The 16,721-nt window shown below is 52.4% G+C and overlaps 1 protein-coding gene across 3 annotated transcripts in view; it reads right to left on the reverse strand.

Moving 5' to 3' along the window:
* Positions 1-16,721, reverse strand: part of CDH22 (cadherin 22) — a 60,567-nt gene that overhangs the window by 30,440 nt on the left and 13,406 nt on the right. For 2 of the 3 annotated variants that reach the window (XM_075438852.1, XM_075438854.1), the window contains 4 exons: positions 13,006-13,125; positions 2,820-2,987; positions 1,629-1,816; positions 506-759 (listed from right to left, as the gene is read on the reverse strand). In XM_075438852.1, coding sequence (XP_075294967.1) covers positions 506-759; positions 1,629-1,816; positions 2,820-2,987; positions 13,006-13,125 — 730 coding nt within the window. The remainder of the gene's footprint in view (positions 1-505; positions 760-1,628; positions 1,817-2,819; positions 2,988-13,005; positions 13,126-16,721) is intronic. The other variant, XM_075438853.1, reaches the window with a different exon arrangement.

Here is a 16,721-nt window from a genome sequence, read left to right on the forward strand (position 1 = left end):
TGATCCCTGCGCACACATGCATGCATGCACACGCACACACAGCCAAGCTGTGGCTCTGCACCTCCCAAGCCTCACTTCATTTGTCATCCTTCATCACTGCCCTCCTGTCATTTCTGGTTGCTTGTCTGGCCTGTGTCAGGCACCACGGTAGATGCCTCACTGTCAGCAGCAAGGATATGCAAGCGTCAGCCAGCCACCTTCCCTGACACTCCTTTGCCACTCAAACCCACCGCTTGCAGCGACGTATCTGTGACCTGTAAGATGGCTGCTCTTGCTTGCCTGTTGCTTGTGTGCAGGCTGTCACTCGCCTGCCAGCTGCCTGTCCCATAGGACACACTCACTCGCTTGGCCATGCATACAGCACTTGTCACCTTCACCTGCACTGCCCCTCCTCCTCTGCTCCAGCCGTGGCCATGAGCCCCCTCAGGCCACAGATGTCCCTTGCAGGTGACCCCACGCCCACTGTTGGAAGGAAGATGATGCAAAGTTTAGGCAGCTGCTTTACCGGACAGGATGGTTTGCTGTGTCCGGGTCAAGGGCGGTGACTACCCCCACGACAGAGCCAACATGCGCATCCTCCTGGACCTCCATCAGGTTGGAGGGGGGACGGAACTCTGGGGGCTCATCAACGTCCAGCACCGAGACCCGCACGATAGTCTGGTCCTGGAAAGTGCCCAAGTCCATAAACCGCGGGTCCACAAACTTATTGAGGGCCTCCACCACGACAGTGTGCACTTTTGTTGACTCGTAGTCGAGGGGCTGGGAAAACAGGAGAGAGTTAGCCATGCCCAGCCATACCCAGCCTGAGGAGCCCCTCTGCCACCAGCCCTTCACCAGAGACACGGGGGGAGCACTGAAGGCCCTGCTCCCTCAGCAATGCCTCTGCGGGAGGCTGGAGGCTCTCGCACCGGTGCTCTGCCCTCTTGCTGGCAGCGCCCACACCGAGGGGGGGGAGGAGGAAGAGGCAGCCTCCAGCCCGCTCCCCCCGGGGCCCCCAGCAGCACATCCAGGCTGCGCAGGGTGCGGGCGGCCAGGACTCACTGGGAAGACAGCACACTGTGTGCTGCGAGGGAGTGGGTTTTGATCATTAATCACTCTGCTGTTATTTCTACAGGGGAGGTGAGCTGAATGCAGTGGCCTTGGTGAACAATCATTCTTTCTTGCCTGCATCAAGTGTTTGCTTGATTGTTTTTGCCACCAAAAGCAGACACAGTCAAGGTGCTGTTGGTCAGGTACAAGAATTAGGTGGGCATATTTCTCCCCTAACAGGTGCTATCAGTGACAGCTGTAAGCACTTGTCTCCATAGCCCTGTGCACAGCTTCACCTATGCACGGCTCGCTGCTTCACTGCTGCCCAGGGAGCTGCCCTGTGCAGGCTCCAGCAAGCACTGTGCTGCTGCTCCTTTTCAGTCTTTCCTCCCAGACACGGGTCTGTGCTTTGCCATCCATGCAGAACAGAGGCAGGTCTCTCCCTGCACCTGCAGGCACAAAAATGCTACTGCCACTGCTAAAGCAGTGCTCAGAGGAGCATTTATTTTAACTCAAATGCAGCAGCAGCAGTCCCCAAATGAAAGGGCCCTCCTAGAGACCTGCGTCCTCCTGCCCAACCAGCTTTCCTCGTCTCTCACCTTCTGTACTGTGATGACAGCCTCTTGGGTATTGCTGTCTGTGGTGACTTTGAACATCTCCACTCCTTCCTCATCCTTCACCCGATACGTCATGTCCGTGTTCTCCCCGACGTCAGAGTCCTCTGCTTTCACCCTTCCGATCGTAGTGCCGACAGGGGCAGTTTCCACAATGCTGAACTGATACATCTCTGGAGGGGAAAAAGGTACTAGGGTCACTGCTTGTGCCTTTTCACCCCCCCCCAGCCTGACACAGCCCTTCGCATACCTCCCTGGGGGCACCCTCTGACTACGAGGGCTGCCCAATCTCTACCAGTGTCTGCACCAGGAGATACACACACCCCAGCCAAAAACAAGGGCTGAGGGAAGATAATTGGGGAGCACTGATGTTTCAAGGTGCTGGGTGAAGTAAGGGCTGTTTTCTCTGTATGGACACTGCCCTGCAATCAGTGTTTTCCGATTCTTTGCAAACTTTACTATTTCTAATTTCTAGGAGACACAGCTGCAGGACCCTTTCTGGTCTGCCGGCCACACACTGCCGGTCTCTGCACAGCCCACTCTTTGCAGCAGGATAACCCACCCTCCTTGTTTGGGGAGGGTCCCAGAGAAGACACAAGCATGAGTCACAGGCCACTAGCAGTGACTTGGAAAACACAGCTGTCCTGTGACAGGGCTGCTGTCTGTGAGCTGGGCAGCGTCACCGTGCGTCACACTGGGGCAGAGCGTGCCAAGCTCTGCCACAGGAGCCAGGAGGGGCCAGGCCAGCAGCTGACAGCCCTGTCCTGCCCAAGCTCCCAGGAGACAGCAGCACGACAGATCAGGCTGCCTTCTCCCCCAGCACTGCTCAGAGAGGGGTCATGAAAGGGCCAGCTCTGCTCTCCCCACCACAGAGCCCTGCCCACTCCCAGGACTAGCACCAGGAGCAGTGGTCTTGTCCAGAGCCCTTGACAGTGCCAAGGCAGCTGCCCCTCCACCATGCTGCCAGGCAGGGACACATTCAGACCCAGACAACGAGCCGTGTGTGCTGCGGTGTCTTGGTGCTGCCACCCCGCAAGCAGCACGAGCAGCTGGGCTGGCTCACCCTGCAGACATGTGTCAGGCTGCGCTGAGAGCTGAGCCTCCATCCCACCACCCACAAGTGACCAGGACCAGGACAAGGGCCAGTGCTCACCCCGCACCACTGTCAGGACTTACTCTGAGGGAAGCGTGGTGGGTTGTCATTGACATCGGTGACTACGATGGTGACTGTGGTGGACCCAGACAGGCCACCCAGCTGTCCCGCCATGTCTGTTGCACGGATCACCACCTCATACCGGTCCTGCGTCTCACGGTCCAGGTCAGCCACAGCTGTCCGGATCACACCTGGAAACCAGCAGCACAGCATGAGCACAGGCACATCGCAGAGCATCCGCAGGGTCACAGACAGGGTGAGGCTGGAAGGGGCCACTGGAGATTACCTCATCCAAGCCCCAGCTCTAAACAGGATCAGCTAGATCTCCCAGCCTCTCGCCATATGGCAGGTGCTCCAATACTTCACCAACCTTCATGGCCCTTCCCTGGACTCACTCTGGTATGCCCACGTCTCTCTCATATTTGGCAGCCCAGAACCAGACACAGCACTCGCTTCCTGTCACCAGTGCTGAGTAGAAGGGACGGGTCACCTCCCTCCACTGCTGGCAATGCTCTTCCTAATGCAGCCCTAGGTGCTGCTGGTTGCCCTTGCCATAGGAGCACATTGCTGGCAACAACAAATGACGTATTTTGGGCCCTGGTGCAAAGTGGAACAAACCCTTTTGCAGGCTTCACAAAGATCATGTAAGCAAAAGCTGACTGAGGGGAAAAAGAGGCTCTGGAGAGAAGAACAAGCCCAGCGGACTGTTGGCCAGGCGGAAACATCCTGAAAATGCCCCTGGAGCCCAGGAATGGCCACAGGACCAACCTCATCCCAGCAAGTCTCTGCGGCCAATTCGCAGGCTTGTTGCACAAAAGGCCCCAGACTGCTGCTTCTATTGCTGGCTGCCAGTAGCTCTGACAGGGGTAAACTCCAGCTCAGAGGAGGTTTGTACTTCTCTCCAGTGAGGCCAGGAGCCGGATGAAGGACTGGCAGGATCCAGAGGCACAGGAGAAGACTCGCCCAGACGTGGGGGCCACACTGGGGCAAGTCTCAAGGTTTGCACAGAAAGGCTGTGTAAAAGCCCAGGCTGAGCCATGAAACCCCTTTGGCACAAATCTGCAACAGCCCACTTCTCCTCGTTTGCTCAGGCAGGAGCTAGGCTTGCCGCAGCATTCCTAACAGAACATTGTGCTCTGACCCCAAGCTCCACTTCACAGGTGCGTTGTGGCACAAGCATGCCGGGAGGGCCCCCCTACTTGATCTGGAGAATGGAGGGGGGGGGCACTGTATTTCGAAAAGTCTGTCTGCACAAAGCCCTCATTTTCAAGTTTCCCTCTAAGCTAAGGAGACCAGAAACGATATACATGTTCTGTGTCAGGGGCTGAGAATGCACTAGAGACTGCAAAGCTTACAAAAACATATAGTATGTTACTACTTTTTATAAAATGAAGTCTCTTAAAAAAATGTTTATAGCTTTTCAGTAGTCATCTGGGCTTGGTGGAAATGACCAGGACTAAAATACAAAGGAATGTGAAACAAGAAACAAAGAGTAGTAAAGCCCAGAAAACACTGTGAATGGCAGAAGTTACAACTTCCTATGTCACCCAGGACCAATTTATTTACATGGAAACAAAGCAGAGAAGAAATATTTTGAGAACGAAAGAAATAAATTACTCTGCTCTGAGGTGGCACCAGGGGCACCCACGGGTACATACATGGATGGCACATTCCCAGTCCCACTATACCAGCAACACCCCAGAACAGCTAGGAATCAGCTTAAAATCCCCTCCAGCTCAATTTCTTAACATTCCCAGATTTAGACATTGTTTTCTGTTTTTCTGATTGCTCTCTCTTTCAGGCTTTTAACTATTAGCTTTACCTCCTCCTACTGTGAACTGCAAAATCCATCTTTGCTTTGTTTCACCAGTAGTGTTGCCTGGTGTTAGGGAAGATGCTAAAGGAGGATTGCCACCTGGCTGTGCAGCGTGGGTCTCCAGCAGGGAGGTCCGACCTGGAGGGAACAAGGAGCTCCTCCCTTGCCAAGTGAGCAGCAGAGAATCATCCGGCTGCTCTCAGCAGCTTGCAAGACATTTGCTGACATGCCACAAAGGGAGCCATGGCAGAGCATTGCAGCCACCCAAACCACCCGATTCAAGGCAGACACTTCTCAGAAGCCTTCAGCACAACCTGAGCACAGTGGAGGGGAGAGCTGGGTGCCAGCAGGCTGCAAGGAGACGAGATGTGGCTTCAGGGGCATACCCTGAGGCTTCCAGGCATCAGCCCTCCACAGCCAGTGGGTTGCCACAGCTTCCCCGTTCGTGTGTCTGGTGTGACCTTGTGCACCTCCTGACAAAGGCTGTGGGTGGACGGCTCACACCAAAGAGCCACTGGTGCTGTGGTCCAAAGGCAGTCAGAAATTCCACTGAGCTGGGAGGATGAAATTCCACCCCCACCTCCTTCCCCCTGGCTCCTTTGCATGACATTACAGGTGCAGCAGGAGCTGGAAACGCTGTTCTGGAGACATGTCTCTCTCCTTGCTTTCTGAAACTAGCAATTATTCTGATGACTACCATAGTCAGGATTTATTATAAAGACATAACCACCGTTTTAGATCCTTGCAGCTCCCCAGCTCTCATGGATGGGCACAACTTCATCCAGCTTTCCTTGTCCCTCAGTCATTGTGGTTCAGTTAACTACCTGGACTCCTACTGCCTTCAGCCCCACAAATCGAGAGGAAGCTCTGTGTCACCCACCATCTCTCAGGCACTTCCAGCATCTGCCTGTTTATGCACTCGGGTAAGCCTCAGCCCTTCTATCATTCGATCACTGAGGTCCGTGCTCCCAGCCAGCATGCAGGTGAGACAAGCACAGAGCACTGCAGAAGTTCTGCTAGGGAGCATCCCAACTCCTCCACAAGAAGACAGCGGGTGTTTGTCCTGTGATGGGGCCCAGGATCTGCACTGGCTCCCTCATTCACCCTGGGTCTGTTCAGAGGAAGCCATTTGACCAGGAGACTGACCCCACCTCATCCAAAGGGGCTGGAGGGAGCACCGACAAGGGAGCGATGAACGTACCTCCAGGCATGTGTCCCAGCGAGAACTGCAGCCTCCCGTCTGAGAGCAGGCAGGACTGGCCTTGCACAGGCACCATTTCCCCAGGGCTGCATGGGACTAGCCTCAGCTGGTCACGCTTATAGGCCTGTTCTGCCACTCCACTATGAATACAAACCCATTACTTCTGGGCAAGCACTATCTCATTGAAATTTAAGCAATTCTGCTAATTAACGGGGTCTGAAGCATTTTATAATGAAAATTATTTATGTCAGCACAATAGTGATCAATTGAGATGAGAGGGAAAAGGCTCATGCCTTCACCAAAGCTGTAATGACTTAACTGAGCTGCTCGTAATGATGTAGCCCATAATACGACATGCAAGATGGGAGGAAAGTGCTCAGGCACTTCCCAGAACACCTCCAAGGTCACCTGTCCCAGGCAGGAGCAAGTCCAGGCCATTTGGCGTGTGCAGAGCAGGGCAGACAAACAGCCCCAGCCAGCTCTGGTTCTTCTAGTGGCACAAGGCAGAAAAAAATCCTTGTCTTCGACGAGGGTGCAGACTGTGAGCAGAAACCACCTCCTGCCAAGTGCTTGCTGTTTGTCCAGTCCATCCTGGAAAAGTGGGGGGTCTGATGCAGATGAATCGCCCCATGCCCCAGGCCTCCAGGTGAAGAATGTCACCGAGAAAGCTGTCCCCCTAAAGCTGCACGAGTCACATCAGGCTACTACCCCAAGTGTCAGGCTGGTTTTGTCTTTTGGGCTGAGGAACCACTTACCATTTGCTAGTGGTCCTGACAAATCAGGGTCTCCAAACGTACTCCACACCAGTTCCATGAACATGACACCATGAGTGGTGCCATAAACACCCACCACCAGCAAACTTGCCCGGTCCCATCTCCTAGAGCCAGGCTAGCCTCTGCTCTCAAAACCTGATCCCCAGGGACTCTGCAAAAGCAGCAGCAAGTGATGGTGGCAGACCTGTTCTCAGGGCACAGAGACAGAAGAGGCAGGGACCTCCACTGCTGTACGTAGAACATGGAAAAGTCCTCACTATCATCTCCCATGAATTCACCTTCTTTCCAGCCAGAAAAAAATGCCACTTTGTCCTTCCCAGACACTGCTAACAACGCAAGAACAACCTCCAGCTCAGACTCATCTCCCTAGTTCTTGAGAGCATCTGCTATAGTTGAATAATACAGATGCATGGTGGCTTACCCTCTGGTACAAGGCACGTGTGGCTTTCTAGCATGATTCAGATTAATCAGTATAATTACCAGGCAAGGGGACACTTACAGCATCACATAAATACCATCAAATCTGCTCAAACAGCAGACACTCTTTGGGCGATAAAAACAAAGCAGGACAAAGCACTCAGCAGGTAAATGCCTTCCAGGAATTCAATCATTACGGGCTTTGCTCTGCTCTCAGACACTTCTAGCTCAGATGTCCACATCCTCAGAGACCCTCTGGACAAGGCACCTTCCAGCTGAGGGTAGTCAGGAGCAACACGTGCCCTGCCACAAAGTGCAAAGCCAGAGAGTCGCAGAGTAATGTACATGGATGTATCCTCAGGAGGTCCCCGGTCCATCTACAGCTCAAAGCAGGCAGTCTTCAAAGGTAGGTGAGATTACTCAGGGCCATGTCCAGTCAGGTTCTGAGTATCTCTAAGGATGGAAATGCCACTTTCATGGTGACAAGTTTTCTTCTCTTGCCATTTTTGTCTTTTTACTGTGCAAGCGTGAGCAGGGACTGGATCTGGAAATAGAGACCTCCTGCTACTTAGCTGGATAAAACAGATTCACTCCTCCAAGCAGCTTGGTCAGTTAAAGGAAACAGATCTCCACCTCAGCCCAGGGGTGGCAGGCACCAGCCAAACAGACTGCAGATTCCTCACCTGTGCCCACACCCGCCTGCAGGGACACAGAAATACCAATATACCTGCCAAGACACAAGTGCTGTTTGAGGCACACATCCTGGAGGAGGTCAGCCCGCTGCAGATGGGGTCTTAGTCCCAAGAACCAGCACTTCATCTGCCCTACATACACAGCCCCCTTCCTGTCCTTCAGCTCAGGACAATTTGGGATGCAGAAACTGCAGGTGGTCTGAGCAAGGTACTAGCCACAAGGTTCAGGAGGTTCATGGCTCCTCAGCACATAAGGTACAGAGCTGAGATCCAGAAACGGAAACGCTATGGTTGCATCAGCATAAGCAATCTAATCAGCAAAGTTTATTTGAAGGGTGCAGAGTCACAACTATTGTGGCTGAGGGATGCAGCCTGTGGATTTCTAACGCAGTACCTTTCATAGCAGGTGGCCAAGTCCTTTTTAAACTAGCGTGCCCCATAGCTCCTAGGGCAGCACCCACAGAGATAAGCTATTGCCACTGCTCAGAGAGGAGCACCTAGCAGAGGCTTGTTCCTGGCTGGAATCAGCCTTGCCCATGCCAGCGCAGAGGCGGCAGTGCCCTGGAGGGAGGCACCCACAGCGAGCTCCAACAGATGGCCACCACACTTACCCTTCCTTTGTCCCTTTTTTCAGCAGCTAAATCCCTCATCATTTAATATTAATTCCCACTGCACATTAGTAGATACAACCTAATTTCCTCAAGACAACCAAGCATACAGTTTGGTCCCAAACCAACTGAAGTTCCTGCACCAGTCTCTGAAAAGGACTGTTAACATTCAGTCTTGCTAACACGAGAAATCACCTTAAATATGCATCACTTCTTGCAGACTCTCACCACCCATGTTCAGAGTCCCTTGTACCCGTGCATAGCTCTGTTGAACAAGCTTCTGGGATTGGGCACAGACCCGCATAAAGCCATGAGTGCACACAAACATGCACATACTGATGTCTGTGTTTCCAGACATCGAGCAGCACTTTTAACAAACTGGTAAGAGCAGCAGAGAAACACGTTCTGCCTCCCACCACTGCATCACACAAATCCAACAGTTCATCAGCCCAATTCAGCATGCAGCATGTTCCCAGAAACAACCCCTCTCCCAGTCTACCCTTGCTACCCTGCGACTAGGGCTGTAGTCAGTCTCCAAACAGGGCAAGTCTGACAGGTAAGGATGAAACAACTAATGACTGCACACAAATAACCATAAAGTTCATCCCAGCAGGCCAGTATTTCCTATCCTGCGCTCCCCGGCACGAGTACCTCCAAGTCCTCACTGCCTAAGTCTCCAAATCAGGAGACAGGCTCTAGAGCTCAGGAGCTGTTTTAAGTAAACATAAATGCCAGACTGCATTAATTAGCCTTCTGAGTCCTTCTGCTTTTCCCTGCATACAGCAGAATGACAGGTTTTTAGGAACAACCTCTTCCTTTCAGTAAAAAGCAAGATTCCCGTGAACTCTGCCGAACTGACAGGCTTTTAGGAAAGCACCAGATATCGAGGCCTACAACGTTACCTGCTGTGATTGTTCTGTAGCAGTCAATACCCCTGCAAAGTGATGAACAAGGCTGCTGGAGCCAAGGGCACCAGGCTGTGCCCCCCTCTGGGTGTCAAGTCTGTTCAGGTTTCCTCCCGAGGCTGTGGGGAGGGACTGCAGGCAGCAGTGAGTCTGCAGCCATGCTGGCCAGAGATGAGAACGGGCATTGCAAATAACAGTGAAACAGACAGGAGCAGACAGGCACAGCTGCCTGCTGAAAAAACGCTTTGCCCCTATAAAAGTGAGTAATCTGCAGAGATACAGAGAGTGCAGGGTGACATAAAGCAACATGAAAATTTGGCCTGCAAATTTAAATGCACTCTGATTTCTCCTCTCACGTTAACACACTGGGAGTCACATACTCTCTGTGCCTATCTCAGCATCTGAGAAGTGTAAGTTAGAAGGATCTTGGTAAGGATGGGCTTCCTGGAGCTAGATGAGGAACTAGCACTAGACCTCCCAACCCGTGTCCTGCTGGGCAAAGCTGGGGCGCACGGCCCCTGCAGTCACAAGCCTGCTCGCAGCCAGCCAGCCTGCTGCAGGTTGAGAGGGGTTCTCCGCAGCCAGACTGAAGCATGCTCACCCAGAGCCAACACCCACCATCGACAGAAGTGGCTGTCTCCCAACAGAAGCAGCAAAGCACACGTGCTGACTACTGTAAAAGCACAGCCTCCTCCAGCAGGAACAGGGCAGCCACAAAACAGTGCAATGCAGCTCACCTGTTACAAAGAGCAAAGACCAGCTGCACCCTACCTGCAAACTGAGAATGAATGAGGAAGGCAGCACAAAGCCAAAATATGACTAATGCCTGCAGGCTCTTGCAAGGAGCCTAGGGGATATTCTCACAGCTGGCACAGGAAATCACAGCTCCAAAGTTTGTGCACACGAAGTTCCCCACTGATACACCAAAAAAGCCAGCCTAGACCTTCAACACGTGCAGGGTACACTCTGGGACCTGATTTAGGCTACACAACACAAACCCAGAGGCAGTTTCAGTGTTTGAAACTTAGTTCTCAAAGCACAAGAGGTAGTGGCTGGTGTATATAAAAGAAAGAAAAACTCATATGCATCAGTTGTGCTTTTTCTTCACCATCATTCAACACTGTGGAAACCGGAATCATTCTCCACAGCTTTGTGGACACCAGCAAATGGCATGCTGCAGCTCCCACTGTTCTAGTGGGGCCATTTAGTTGTTCGTCCCCCTCCAGACAGACGTCTGAGACACTATGGGAATTCAGGGCTTATCAAGTGGTAGGACTTAGCACAGCATGCCATCCAGACAGTTTAGGTCTGCCCTTAAAAGGTCCATCAAATCCAAAATCCCAGCTAAATACTACAGCTAGTAACATCCAAGAACAGGAAACTAAACAACCTAGACACAGTGCCTATCCTGTACCAAAGTGTGCAAACTACACTTGTACATGCAACACCTATGCTATAAAGGACTGTGTGAAAAGAGCTGGTTGTACAGGCAAGGAAGTGAGAACCTGCACTGGAATGAGTCATAGGCTTAGGTGGTGTGCAAGGGAGCACCTGCAAGAAAAGGCAGAGAAGGAGGTCAAAACCGAAAGGGGAAAACAAATTGCTCTTCATTACCATATATTATAAGAAATGTAACATGCTAGGTTTTTATGGTTCTTTTTACAGCCATTAATAACAATGGTGGCTCTGAGAGTTATGCTGCTGCTATGGATAATTAACTTTTACGCTCAGGACAGAAGCCGGTCCACCCAGGGCAGTCAGGCCAGGATTCCCATGTGGAGCACTAAAAACCTATCCAAGTGCAGAGAGGGAGCAGGATTGGATTTGCTTGGGTGCATCTGCTGGCTTCCTGGTCCATACCAGAGAGACACGATGAAACAACATCCCCCATCGTCACCATCAGCCCCGTACCTGCTGCCCCCAGCAGCGCATCTATGCAGGCTATTGCTGACAGCAGGGCACACAGCTCACACCAGGCACAAAGCCACAGGTGGACGTCACCAAAGAGTCAGCCCCAGTAGCTGCTTTAGCAGTCAGATATTCTGGAAACAGACACACTCAAGAGGGGCCGAGGACTGTTCTGCAGACTGTCAGCAGTTTTGCTTTTATGAATCACAAGCAAGCAGAAAGTGAACCAACCCCCCCAGTGTGTGAAACAGACAGCTTGTGGATTAAGATACAAAAAGTCAAGGAATCGGGAAGCTTGGATTCCCAGGGTAACATTAATTCTCACCACAGTCCCACAGCGCCCATTTTAGTTCATGCCTTAATACAGAGCATTAACGTTGTTGCAGGAAGCTGAGCCTCTGCATGTCCTGGCTTGTGCACCTTGCTCCCAGTGGTCCCTCTTCATTCCAGCAGCCAGGCTTCCACTCACACACAGGATCTCACATGCACCTGAATCTTCAGTGTTTAGCCCATTGTTCATCCATTTCATCCCCTGCCACATCCCTTCCCCCCCCCCCAAAAAAAAAAAAAGCAAATCTGGGAAAGAAGAAAGCCCAGGTGCAGCAGCTTTTGGACCAGGAATGGGTGCAGCCCAAAGCTTGGTCTTGTGCACTCCCACCACTGCACCAGCCTCTGTCCAGACAATGATATTTTCCCCCGTGTACCCCAGCTCTGCTGTCAGGTGTGCTTAGGAGCTACCCAGATCTGAGCTTTCCTCCAAGGGCAGCCAGGGCTAGTGGCACAGACAGGGCTGGGACTGGCTTGCTCATGCGCACCAGAGCGGTGGCACAGACAGGGCTGGGACTGGCTTGCTCATGCGCACCAGAGCGGTTTTCAGGAGGTGCGTTGTTTCACACAGATGCAGAGGCTCATGCACATGTACCTTCCTTACACTCTCCTTATGCCAGAGCCCCTGAACAAATTTCACTCTGACTTACATAAGAACAGTCCTAGAAAATATTTATTAGCACAGACGCAGGTCAGCCTGACAGAGACTTGGCACACCAGTCTAGGGGTCGAGCTCAGCCTGTATCACTGCGGTTCAGCAATAGAGCAGGGAGGGACTTTGCTGTCCAGCCTTCCAACAAGAGCTGAAACTACCCAGCCTGCTTGTCCTTTAACAATTTTTCATTAAACTGTGGGTACTTTACTGCATGCTTTGTGCCTTAAATACCTCTTATTAGCATTTGAGTGTCTTCCCTCCTTAGAAAGCTTGCAAGGCTCCCATTAAGGGTAATGAGAGTCACACTCCTGGGAGGCAAGGAGAATATATACCCCAACATCTCCTGGTTATGGTCTACTCTAACCAGTATGTCAGAGCATCATCTGCTAGGGATTTATTACAGGGGCATTTTACAACAGGCTCTATTATAAGTTATTAAGGAATGGAGCAGCTTCTACTGTTCTTTCATTAAATATTAATAGAACATTTATAAACCCATCCTTAATTTAAAGTGTTACCTTTAATCAAAGCCCTGGTGATAACAATGCAGCCTTTGCTAAGGCCCCTCTGGTAGTACTTAAACCTTTCGCACTGAGATTTTATGTGCCTGCAGGTGCACTCCTGTTCTGGGCACAGAGCAGCTCTGGCTGGTGCAGGCAGGGCACGTAGGGCTGGCAGCTGCAAGTCTTGCTCCACAGTGCTGCCTGCTGCAGGCACTGCATGGAGCCGGGCAGCAGCCTGCAGGGCTATCGAGCTTCCTCTCCAACACCCAGTAACGCCCATGGCACAGGTACTGCAGCACCAATGGCCAGCATGGAGGTGCAGGCCTGCTGGCACACAGCCGTGCACTGAACAGATGCAGGACGCGTGGCCATGGACTACGCCAGCCCAGCTGGGTGCTGCTCACCTGTTTTACTGTCCACAGAGAAGTGCTGCTCGCCCTCCAGCACACTGTAGACTACCCGGGCACTGCTCCCGTATGTGGGGTCATCAGCATCAGACGCCATCACCTGCATCACAGAGGTGCCTGCAGCAGGGACAAGGAGGAAAGCAAAGAGTCAGGGAGGAGGTGAGAAAAGCAATGCAAACCTCCGGGCCAGGGGCTGGCAGAACAGGAGAGCAGGGGCCAACACTGATCACTCGCACATGCTGATGGAAACGAGAACAGCTGGGTTAAAATGCAGCATTGCCTCCCCCCAAAGGCCTGAGAGCCAGGACTTCAGACCCTGCTGCAAATGGCCCTTTTGTCCTGCAGAGTGGCAGGAGGGACTGCACCTTGGGCCACCTCGGGACTGCTGTCTAGGCAAGGGGCTGCTCTCCAGGAGATCACTGGTCTGAACATCTGGGAGCTTTTCTCTCAGCAGACTTCTGCTGGACCATCTGGGAAGGAGCTGGGGACGAGATGTTATCACCAGAGCTGCCCCGTTCCTGTCAGCACTGAGCAACACGGTCACCTCCACCCCGTAGAGGGACCTCCCAACCAGGGCCCGATCCATACTGCAGCACCACGTCTGTGCAGCAGACAGACCTGCAAAGGGACAACAGACATGGGAGAGGAAAGGGTTTTGCTTGCCCAGAGTCAGACACAGCACCACGTCCTTATGCTCTACACGTATCAGGGCAGGAGGACTATAAATTGGATAAAAGTCCATCAAATATCTGCAATTAAGTTATTGATTTTCAACGCTGCCTCATTGAACTGGGTGCTTCACTCCAACTGTCCCTGTGATGGCTTTAATTTGACATCATGTTCAATTTGACAAAAGCAGGACCCAGGACAGGAGAATGGGGCCAGGAGCAAAGAGGCTGAGACCTACAGAAGGAAGGAGGGAAGCCTAATCCTACCCACATACACCTCTGAGAAAGGAGACAGTGTGACCAAAGACCTGTGAGGACTGGCTACCCAGTTCTACCTCTAGCACAAGACTCAGACCATCCCTGCCCTGGAGGTCAAGCACTGGCACCAGTCACCTCTCTGGCAGTATGAGGTGCACGATGGGGAGAAAAGCTCTGAGCTGCTCGTAAGAAAGATCAAACTAACTGGGAAACTCCTTGCTGTGAGATACTGCCAGGGTCAAGAGCCAACAAGGCTGGTAGAAAAGCTGGCAATTTATAACAGACAAGATCCCCCAACAACGATTGCCCTTAAAACATAGGTTTGGCTTCAGAGATTACTCCAGGGCACAAGATCAGCGTAAACTGAAGGGGCCAGGAAGGAGCATTTCACAGCTCACCCTGCTGCATCCAGCAGCTCTGCTCTGCCTCACACAACTTTTAGGGCTGCTGTGCCACCAGCTGAGGACCAGAGGAACCACACTCTGGTCCAGAAACTCCTCCATTCTGCAGTGGATCCATTCATATGCTGCAAAGACAATCTCACAGGGTGGTCTTGGCTAGACCCATGTCATGAACAACCCAGAGCCAGGCTTACTACTAGCTGTCAGTGTCTAAGTCTAGACCCATGTCCTGGTTTTGGCTGGCATAGAGTTACACTCCCAAACACCAGAGGCACACACCAAGCCAGAAGCAGCCTCTGTTCCCACGTCACAGTAGGCAGAAATAGAGCTGGAACCATCCAGATGAAGAATGAGGAGCTCTAGTCCCTGGTACATTCCTCTTCCTGTCAGGAGACCAGAAGCCCACAGCTTGCAGGCAAGCCAGGGAGCCCAGCCTGGACTCGGGCAGGAGGTGAGACAGTGGAGATAGCAATGCTGCTGCGAGCATCTCAGATGCACACACTCCTCTCAGTCCAGTTCGCTTCTGATCTCCTGGAAAGGGTGTTCACTGAAGAAAATGAGCAGTTACCATGGTTGCTTTTCATTCTCCCTGGCGACCTCCTCAGAGCTGCAGCTCTGCTGATAACACGAGAATCCCCTTCATCAGTCTTCAGCAACAAGCTAGTTGAAGTCAACTTATTTATGCTTTGCTGTCTCCAGTCAAGTTATGGTGCATCCCTGCCAGGCACGTCCAGATTACACCACAGCAACACCAGCTCCCTCCCTTGCAAACAACTGTTTAAGAAACACTATTACTGCATTTCCTTGAAAGGGTCTGTCCTGACTCCTCCTCCCCCTGCCTGCCATCACACAACTCTTTCACCAGGTATGAGCCAAGGCAGATCACCTCCACACCAGCACCCACACTGCACATCCCCTCAGGCACCCTGGCATGTTCCCTTGGGAAGCTTCTGATCAGAAAGCTGAGAAGCAAGGGTTCAGAGAAAGGAAGGTACATGGCATCAGGGTCTCCAAGCATCCATTTCCCAGCTGCAGCAGAGAAGCCCTGCTAGGGATGCTGGAGGTGCAGAAGTCTGAGAATCACAAAAAGCAGCACCTACCCCTGGCAACAGGTAGGGCTCCTTCTGTGCCCAGCTTGGCAGCAACCAGCTGAGAGTCCATGCCCAGTGTCCACAGCAGTACCCACTCCTGCACCTTCACCCTGTAGCACCTGTCATTACCACAGGCAGAACCTGTTGACCTTGCACAAACATCCCACACGTCAAGAACCACCTTCTCTTGCCTAGGCACCTCAGAGGCAAATGGTTAGGAGAGCCAAACCTCACCCACACATACACGAGTCCATCAGTTATTTGCCTGTGCTTGCCCTGTATACAGTATAACCTGCATCAGGACTGCATGCATGCTGACAGAGCAAGCGCCCCAAGGGCTATGCCACAACCCTGTGTCCCAGCCATCTCAGTGCTGTCACCCCACAGGTGCCAGCCCAGTGATCATTAAAGAGGGGGCTCGCCTCTAAAAGTTTGCATCAGGCTCTGCATCTCATGCTGCTTCTCCCCAGATGCATTCACTCAATTGCACAATTCCCTTACTGATCCACCCCTACCAGACAAACAGCTATACTCCTGGTGTTCCAGTATTTACCTGAACACTGCAAAACTGCATCAGTGCCAGAGTCCAGTGGAGGGTAGGATCCACACGCACCCAGAGGTGGGGTTTGTTTCTCCATTTTAAGCCATGCCCTTGACAAGCCAGGTAGGTTGCTGCTCTCAGTTCTCCAGTGCCAGCACAGAAGGCTCCTGGCCCACCGGGCTACCTCGGGCTGCTGGGCAGTCCCAAGCGCTGGAGCAACAGGGCTGCGGGGTGGAAGATCCAGGCTGCTGGGTCCCAAGCGTGAGCCCCAAGTTTGGGACCAGTGCTTTCCCCTCTAGTGCAAGGGGACACCAAGCAGCACGAGGAGCACTGCAGCAAAGCACCTTCAGCTCAGATGCAGCAGGATCATGGCATACTGCCCTTAGACTGAAGGCAGCAGCCCTGAAGGTGATGAAGGCTCTGCCCTTCCGCACCTGCTCTCACAGCATCTCATTAACAGATGAGCAACAACAGACAGGTAGGGAACATTAACCCCACTTTGTGCCTTGGCTTCTAGTCTTCAAAGATGCAATGCAGCCTGCTCAGGGTCATCTATAGATATCAGGAATCTAGGAGTCTGACTTTCCAGCATCCTCTCTTAACCCCCACTTATTCCTTTTCCACCCTTCCCTCCCCCTCTCTTTAGCCTGAAGAACAAAGGTCTTGGATCACAGTTCAACTTGATCACCTCCTTCCTCCAGAGACAAGCCTAGGAACACTGGCTCCCACCCCTGCTCCGATGTTAGTCCCTGCA

This window comes from Opisthocomus hoazin, chromosome 18, assembly GCF_030867145.1.
Source record: "Opisthocomus hoazin isolate bOpiHoa1 chromosome 18, bOpiHoa1.hap1, whole genome shotgun sequence".
Lineage (NCBI taxonomy): Eukaryota > Metazoa > Chordata > Aves > Opisthocomiformes > Opisthocomidae > Opisthocomus > Opisthocomus hoazin.